This window comes from Vigna radiata, chromosome 1, assembly GCF_000741045.1.
Source record: "Vigna radiata var. radiata cultivar VC1973A chromosome 1, Vradiata_ver6, whole genome shotgun sequence".
NCBI classification, from domain to species: domain Eukaryota; kingdom Viridiplantae; phylum Streptophyta; class Magnoliopsida; order Fabales; family Fabaceae; genus Vigna; species Vigna radiata.
In genome coordinates, this window is record NC_028351.1 from 15,822,761 (window position 1) to 15,832,151 (window position 9,391).

General features: G+C 36.1%; 1 protein-coding gene across 2 annotated transcripts in view; it reads left to right on the forward strand.

The window, feature by feature from the left end:
• Positions 1-9,391, forward strand: part of LOC106774129 (allene oxide cyclase, chloroplastic) — a 10,417-nt gene extending 1,026 nt beyond the window's left edge. Inside the window, exons 1-3 of one of the 2 annotated variants that reach the window (XM_014661012.2) lie at positions 7,917-8,312; positions 8,430-8,551; positions 8,640-9,391. In XM_014661012.2, the coding sequence (XP_014516498.1) occupies positions 8,072-8,312; positions 8,430-8,551; positions 8,640-9,041 (765 nt within the window). In that variant the 5' untranslated portion in view covers positions 7,917-8,071 and the 3' untranslated portion in view covers positions 9,042-9,391. Of the gene's footprint in view, positions 1-7,916; positions 8,313-8,429; positions 8,552-8,639 lie in introns of those variants that run through there. The other variant, XM_014661004.2, reaches the window with a different exon arrangement.

The following is a 9,391-nucleotide window of genomic DNA, read 5'->3' on the forward strand; positions in this document are numbered from 1 at the left end:
CCCCTTCAAACTGTTCTACACTTTCTACCTTAAGGGCATCAAAGACTTGCCTCAGGAGCTTATTTCCCAGTATGTTGAGCCCAGCCCTGATGTTGAGCCCAGCGCCGCTGCCAAGGCCCTTGAACCACATGCTGTTATTTCTGGTTTCCAAAACTGAGCACCATTCAAGACTCTATGATGTTATTATATATAGATTTTCATCTATCGGTTTTAACTAGAGAGAAATATTTGGTAGCATATAACTCACTGTACTCATTATAAAACACTCTTGGTCTCCCTTCTTTCACAGTGTATTATTACAACCAAAACTTTATTGTGTACTTTCTGACTTTGCACCCATTATAGTTTTTCTCAGATTCTAAGATCTCATTGATTGTAAGGGTATGTGAGGAAGTGAAAACTAGTTAGAAAGTCATATACAAATCAGAAAAAATACTCACATGAAAAGATGACATCAACCAATATTTCCTTACCTCTACCTCGTATTTTTTAGGAGAAAATTGTGATTTGTGGGCTGCAAAATTAACAACTTATTTGAGAGTAATCCAGCCCCTTTACAACTAACTCAACAGTGGCTCAAATAAGATTCCGTGAAGAAGTGGTAAAGGGAACTTGTCATTATACATTAAGTTTTACATCAAGATTATTTTATCATTGATCTTGAGACAGCAAAAGAGGCTTGGGACAAGTTCAAGGTAGAGTTCCAAGGAAATAAAAGAACTAAGAAAGATGAAAGAGTTGAATTTGAGAACAGAATTTGAAGCAATCAAAATGAAGGAGTGTGAAACATAAAAGAGTTTTCTCACATTCCAAAATGGTTATCAAATTAGATTGTTAGGTGAAGAGCTTAAAGTGGAAAAAATTTGGTGTCTTCTGGCCAAGTTTGAGTAAAAAGTTTCATCAGAAGAAAATAAAGACTTTTATCTGATTTTATTTGTAGAACTTGTGAATGCTTTACAAGCCACTCAGTAAAGAAGATCACTAAGAAATAGGGACGACAAAAATATCGATGCTTGTAGATATTTGTGAATAAAATCCACCTTGAATAGTTAGTATTTTCAAATATTTATTATCCGTAACTACAAAAATATATGATTATATCAGTGGTTTATTAATGGCAGTTTTAACTCCAACTAAATGCATTTTCCGCAGCTGGCAAAATCGCCGGAAAAATTGCCATCGCAAATAATTTCTAGCGGTTTTATTCAAAATCGCCATTATTTGCAGGGATTTTGTAAAAATCCTCGCCATTTATGATGGTTTTTGAAACTACGATCTATTTTAGGATTTTTATAAAGGAAAATGATATTTTGACAACATTTTTTGATAATTTTTTTACAACGGGACACGTGTCATCATTTTATTGGTCTATTTGAATTTATGTTTAAAAAATATTTAAAACGGACCAATCACAAGCTACCACATATGCGTTGTCAAAAAATTGTTAAAAAAGTGTTGTTAAAAGAAGTTTTTCCTTTTACAAAAACCGCTCATACTTGTTGGGCAACTAAAACTGCCAGAACTTGCATGGGTTGTCCAAAATCCTCAGGACTTGTGTAGGTTGTCCAAAACCTCGGAAATTTCTGAATTTACTTAATTGAGGTTTCAAAATCAGCCAGGAATACAATTAATTTAATTCTTTTTAAATGATTTGTTTAATTTGATTAACAACAAATATGTTTAGTTATAAATCATAATAATCTAAAACCAAAAATAATTAATATTATATAAAATAATAATGAACATTAAAAATACAAATAGTTTCTCAACTAAATAATTCCTCATGGTTCTTAATAACAAGCTTTAAAACATGTTATTTCTATTTCATTTCATGTCTAAGCTACAACTGCTTCACCGTTGGTTTCTCTTGAATTGCACTCTTCTCATGGTCACCTTCAAGCTCGTTTAAATTTTCCTTCTCCTTAATCAATTGCATAGAAACTAATAAATATAAATAAGTATACAAAATAAAAATAGTTTTTAAAGTAGATCACATCTTTTATTTTATTTTTTCATATCACGATATATATTAAAATTTATACAGAAAATGAAATTATAATTAATAACAAAAGAATTAGCATTATCTTAAACTTAATAAAAATTAACAATGAAAAAGAAGAAAAAAAAGTTCCAATAATAAAAAGAAACACAACCTTAAACACATATTTTAAATAAGACGGATATGTTGGAATTTAACAAATTTTTACACCTATCTTTATATATTATATTGTATATATCCTTCAAAGTCTTTTACTCCTTACAAATAAAAATTACATCTTGTATGGTATAATGTCTAACCTGAACGTTAAGCTCGTACCATTTAGGTTATCCCTTTAATTGTAAGAAAAACAGATGAAAAGGTTTTATAGGTGTTGGACTATAATTGGGTCAGCGCTAAAGTTATTGTTATTGGGCCAGTGGTTTTGGTAGACAAATATGTTGAGATTGTTGACAACACAATCTATATCACTCTGGTTTTTTATGATGATAACACATATTTAATAACACACATATGTTGTTGTTGTGTTACATGTTCTTATGCTTATTGTTTGGAATATTTGTTGAACATGTTTATGTGATATATTGTTATGTGAATGCATGCTTATTGAGCTTGTACATGTTACATCATTTCTGGATGCATTACACATGTTTGAAAGAATGAAAACCACAAACACTTTTATGAACTTATAACTATGTGACAAAGCTACAGTGAAGTCGACTCCATTACTATTGAATCGACTATGCTAAACTCTTTGTACAAATTTTGAGAATTAGTGCTATGTGAGATTTGTGAAGGAAAGAATTTCAATTTGCTTTGACATGTTAAAGTTGATTGTGTGCGCCACACATTCGACTGTATTAGTTGTTTGCTTTGAAATTCTGTTATGCTCATGAACAGTAACGACTATATTTTCAAAAGTTAGTTGAGCATTGATTAAGAGTCAACAAAATTAAATGAACATTGAATTTGTTTGACTGAATGCTACCAGTCTGACTTAACTTTTATAATTGTTTTAACATAGTCGATTGAATTAGTAGCATATTCGACTATGAAAATGTCTGATATACAGAATTCTATAAATTACTGGAACACGGAGTTGTTCTAAGACTTTTGATGATCTAACATTTTCAGATTCTACTTCAGATTAATTCTCAGAGATTATAGAGCTCTAAGAATTCTCCAAAAAGACGATGGTGATCTTTCTTAAAAGATATTCAAAGGGAGACTAACTGCGCACACATTGCTTGATTATATATTTGCACATTGGGGTGTTCTCTAGTTGATTAAGATTCTTGTTGGCATCCATTGATGATTGCTATTGCGACCTGTTGTGACTATAGGGGATAGACTCGTGGAGTCTGGTTCACTTTGAGGACTGTTCAAAGTGGTTTGGCAGATTGCAGGAGAGGGGACATCTTGCTGCAAGTCTTGCTGTGTTGTTTTGGCTATATTTTGGTTAGAGGGTTAAAGAGAAGACTTATATTTTTGACATGGAGGTCTTCTATAAATTCCTTGCTGTAAAAACCTTGACCATTATAGTGCAATTGCTTCCTGGTATTGGAAGGACACTGGATGTAGGCATTGAGGCCGAACCAATACAAAAACCAGTGTTTGAATTTCTTTATCTCTGCTCTTTTAATTACAGTTGATTTTATTATCTACGTAGTCAACTACGATTTTTCGTTGCACACAATTTTCATTACTTGCAATTCAAGAAAGTTTTGTAAAGTTTTATACTTTTATTTAAAGATTGCAAAAAGACTCTGATTTTGAAAACCCACCAATTAACCCCCCCCCCCCTCTTGGTGTAAAAAGAAGCCTACCTATTTTCCAACAAAGTAGTTAATAAATTAGTAACAAAATGATTAAAGATATCGATAACTGATTACCAGTTAATGAAGTTGTTTATTGATAACATACCGAATTTAAAGGTAAGTCCGTTTTATTGGGCCAATGTCAATTTAGGCTCCATAAAATATTTATAAATAGAAAGTTAAGTCCCAAAGGTAAGCAAGTTTCATGGAGTTCCAATAACTAATTTGGAGTACTTACTTTCTATTGAATATTATCACTATAATCATGCAAAACTTGAGCGTCAGAGTACCTTTTGCAGGTATCCTCCCACCCGGCTCGGACTTAAAAAAATTGAAGTAGGAGGTTCAGAGGTTAGAGGATAAGGAAGGCGACAACAGAAAAAGTGTGTCTCTTAGCCCTACTCAATTATATGCAGGAACATTTTAGTGCCCACCGTGAGGCCAAGCGGCATCCCCTATAACCACAAGGAACCAGACAATGATGTAGTCTCAACATCATTATGTTGACCAGACCCCTACATATTGATCCTGATTGTAGAAACTTTCAAGTTTAAGATTTATTCTTGGTCCAATGGTGCACTCACCACTTAGCCAAATTTGGCATCAAGGGTTTAACCATTCAACTATTTGGCAATTCGACCTCAACTGCTCGGCCATCCATGGCCTCAGGTACATAGCCAAATTTGGCGTCAAGTGTTTAGCCATTCGACCTCACAAGTATTCGGTCATTCAGCCTCAATTGCTTGGCCTTCCATGGCCTCAGGTATTTAGCCAAATTTGGCATCAAGTGTTCAACCATTCAGTCATTCGGCCTCACAAGTATTCGGTCATTCGGCCTCAACTGCTCTGTCTTCCATGGCCTCAGGTACTTAGCCAAATTTGGCGTCAAGTGTTCAACCATTCAACCATTCAGCCTCACAGGTATTTGACCCTTCGGCCTCAACTGCTCGGCCTTTCTTGGCTTCAGTTACTTAGCCAAATTTGGCATCAAGTGTTCAACCATTTGGCCATTCGACCTCAACTACTCGGCCTTCCATCACCTCAGGTATTTAGCCAAATTTGGCATCAAGTATTCGGTCATTCGGCCTCACAGGTATTCGGTCATTCGGCCTCAACTGCTCGACCTTCCATGGTCTCAGGTAGTTAGCCAAATTTGGCATCAAGTGTTCAACCATTCGGCCTCACAAGTATTCGGCCCTTCGGCCTCAACTACTCGGCCTTCCATGGCTTCATGTACTTAGCCAAATTTGGCGTCAAGTGTTCAACCATTCGACCATTCGGCCTCACAAGTATTCGGTCATTCGACCTCAATTGCTTGGCCTTCCATGGCTTCAGGTATTTAGCCAAATTTCTCATCAAGTGTTCAACCATTCGACCATTCGGCCTCACAGGTATTCGGCCTTTAGGCCTCAACTGCTCGACCTTCCATGGCCTCAGGTACTTAGCCTAATTTGCATCATGTGTTCAACAATTCGGCTATTCGGCCTCACAAGCTTTATGTGCTTCTTTATTGCTTCCTTGTTATTTCAAAATGTACCAATTGCTTGTAAGCCATCAAGCCGATCGCTCTTATCCATATGACCGGTGGAAGTTTGTCCAGAAAATTAATATTTACAGGGTATAGCCTGAGAAGACCTTGGTCTCTCTACAGTTCGATTAGTTGGACGGCATATATTAAGCCTTGCTAGCTTGGCTTTAGTTCGAGCCTCAACCCGACACCTCAACTCTTATTTAGCGTCTCTCGAGCGGTGATAGTTCATATAGTCATCATCGACATCTTCTGCTATTCTTTTATGTAGGTTGGAGGGTAGTAAAACACCTACAAGCTCATCCATAACACATTCTAATATGGATTTCAGTTTTGGTCTCCAAACATTCAATCAAAGACCTAGTGGTCTTACTTGCTTCGTCGTCCAATCTTATAGCATAAACTATTTTGATATTAATTGTCTAAACTTGTAAATGCATTGGTTTGATTGGCTACACTTTTTCTCACCATTTAAATTTATTTGTTATATTTCTGCAATGCAGATGACAGGATCCTGCATGCAAATCACTTGGCCAATCGAGAGCCTGTTGTTCGGGCTGTCTCACAAAACCCATGAAACGTTCGCCAAGAACTCCTGGTCTAAACTGAGTTGTGATAAAAGTTCTCAGCGAATTGTCACTCTCATCCACAAAACCTAGGGAATGTTCGCCAAAAACTCCTGGTCTAAACCGAGTTGTGATATATGTTCTCAACGAACAGTCACTCTCGTCCAGAAAACCTAGGGAACGTTCGCCAAGAACTCCTGGTCTAAACTAAGTTGTGATAAAAGTTCTCAGTGAACTATCACTCTCGTCCACAAAACCCAGGGAATGTTAGCCAAGAACTCCTGATCTAAACCGAGTTATGATAAAAGTTCTTAGTGAACTGTCACACTCATCCACAAAACACAGGGAACGTTCTCCAAGAACTTCTGGTCCAAATCGAGTTGTGAGGAATGTTCTTAACAAACCCCTAGTCCAAACTACGCGGTGAGGAACTTTTTCATTAAACTCACTCTCGTCCAAGAAACCTAGGGACCGTTTTCAATGAACTCCTAGTATCAACTGGGTGTACAGATAACAGGATCTTGCATGCGAGCCACTCAGCCAACTTTGAGCAACCGCTCAAGTAGAAACGTTCTCTGTGAACTCTCACCCGAGTTTCTTCGACCTGGGGAACGTTCTAAGTGAACTCCTAGAATTTGCCTCTTGGTGCAGGGAGGAATGAAGACTTAAGGCGCATCGAACACAACCTCCCTAATATTTTTCAATGGTTACGGTACCATGCCTCGAGTTGGGTCCATCACTTAGGCTTATTATAAGTCCTATACTTAATTATGGTTAACTCGGACTCAGAGGGCATGTGTATGGTATACTGTCTAATCCAAACGATAAGCTCGTACAGTTTGGGCTATCCCTTTAATTATAAGGAAAGCAGATGAAAATACTTTATGGGTGTTGGGCCATAATTGGACCAATGCTAAAGTTATTGTTATTGGGCCAGTGGTTTGGGTAAACAAGCAGTTAACAAATTAGTAACAAAATTATTAGAGATATTGATAACTGATTGTGAGTTGATGAAGTTGTTTATTAATAATAGACCGAATTTAAAGGTAAGTCTGTTTTATTGGGCCAATGTCAATTTAGGATCCATAAAATATTTATAAATAAAAAGTTAAGTCGCAAAGGTAAGCAAATTTCATGGAGTTCCAATAACTAATTCGAAGTACTTACTCTCTATTGAATATTATCACTATTATCACACAAAGTTACTGACTTGAGCGTTAGAATACACAAAGTTGAATGAAAAGTTTAGAGGTCAAAAGATTAAAAAAAAGGCGACAAGAGAAAGGTGTCTCTCTTGGCCCTAGTCAATTATATATGCAAGAACACATTTTAATGATAATATTAAAGTATTAATCCATCATTTTCCTTTTAAACAAGATATCAAATCACGTCACATTGACCCAAGAGTGTTTGTTAAAAAGGCCACATGACACACGTTATTATTAGATTTCCGTCTATAAAACCCACGTTTTTGCTTAAACACTAACAATTTTTTGGTCCTTCAAAGCAAATACACGCGTGTAGCTGCAAAAGCAAACCCAAACACGCTTTTACTTACAACTACTCTTCCAATGAAATCCAAACGCGCATACCAGCACTTGACCATTCACTTCCCTCGTTGACCTTCTTCTTCTTGACAACATTCTTCACGTTTCACTTCAATATTTTATATTTTTTATCTTCTTTCCATAGAGATGTCACACCTTGATTACTAGGAAAAAATTATTTCACATATCAAATTTTTTTAAGTTCATTTAAGATTATTTTTATTTATTTTAATTTTTTTTCTTAAAAAATACAAAACTTTATATTTATAAGACTATGTTATTTTTATATTTTGTTTCAAATAAACTTAAAAATATGTCACGAAACTATTACTATATTATTTTTTAATTATTTTCAAACTTTTTCTCTCTCAATCTCCCATTCTCTCCCTACCCCCACCACAACTCCTCAAAGCTTTGTAATATTAATTGTTTGGAGTATGATAGATTAACAACTAAAAGTTAACAATTTTTCCTCATCTTTGCTCTCTCATCATTTCCTTATATATACACAAGTAACAAGTCATCATTTTCATAGCACTCAAAAACTTATATCACCATTGCAATCCTCTTCCTCTCTCACCATATTCTAAAAGCTAGCATCTTCATCACCATTCATGGCATCTTCAACCTTGTCTTTCAGAACTATCTCCCCTTTCTCTTTGAAACCTGCTACTCTCTCCACAAGATCATCGTCACTCGCCACTTCCTCCACCACATCCCTCTTACACTTTACTTCCTCACACTCATCTCTCTCAAAATCTCTCAAACTCAACACCTCTTCCCGGCACTCTCACCTCTCACTCCCCCACAAGAGTTTCACTTGTAGAAGCCAGGCTCAACAAACATCTGATTCAGGTACATACATGTGCCACCTTCCCCTACGACTTTTTCAATATTCATATTACATTAAAGATCTGTGCGATTTGCTTGATTCTGTGCTGACCCTTTTGGTTTTTTCGCTTGATCTTGCAGCCAAAGTCCAAGAACTAAGAGTATATGAGATTAATGAGAGAGATCGTGGAAGCCCTGCTTACCTCAGATTGAGCCAGAAAACTACCAATTCTCTTGGTGATCTCGTCCCCTTCAGCAACAAGGCATGTTAGAGTTTGGTCTTTGTTTGATTGAATGTTCAAAATCTTTGCATAGCTTTGGTATTGATTTAGATTTTTTTGGATGATTCAGTTGTACTCCGGATGCTTGCAAAAGAGGGTGGGGATAACAGCAGGAATCTGTGTTTTGATCCAAAACAAAGCAGAGAAGAAAGGAGACATGTATGAGGCAATCTACAGCTTCTACTTTGGGGACTACGGTCACATTTCAGTGCAGGGTTCTTACCTGACCTATCAGGACTCATATCTTGCTGTCACTGGTGGAACTGGCATCTTTGAAGGAGTGCATGGTCAAGTAAAGTGTCAACAACTTGTGTTCCCCTTCAAACTGTTCTACACTTTCTACCTTAAGGGCATCAAAGACTTGCCTCAGGAGCTTCTTTCCGAGTATGTTCAGCCCAGCCCTGTTGCTGAGCCCAGCGACGCTGCCAAGGCCTGTGAACCACATGCTGTTCTTTCTGGTTTTCAAGACTGAGCACCATTCAAAACCCTATGTTTCTTTCACTACCCTAACAATCTCAGTCTACACTAATTTGAAATTTCACTATAGATTGGGTTAACTCTTTCGTAATCAAAGGAATAAACATGAAGAGATGTGTGTGGCTGGTGTTATTGGAGTGTGGGAAGAATAGACCAGTAAAAAAATTAACATTCTTTTGTTTTACCTCTTCACTGTAGATATCAGAAAATGATATTTTACTACATATTATGTGGTGCTTGTTAAGTTTTGTCAGATTGAAATTAATTATAGACTTTGTTTTGTGAGAAAATTAATTGTATGATTAATGATTTGGTGAGAATTAATGGTACTATATATTTTATATA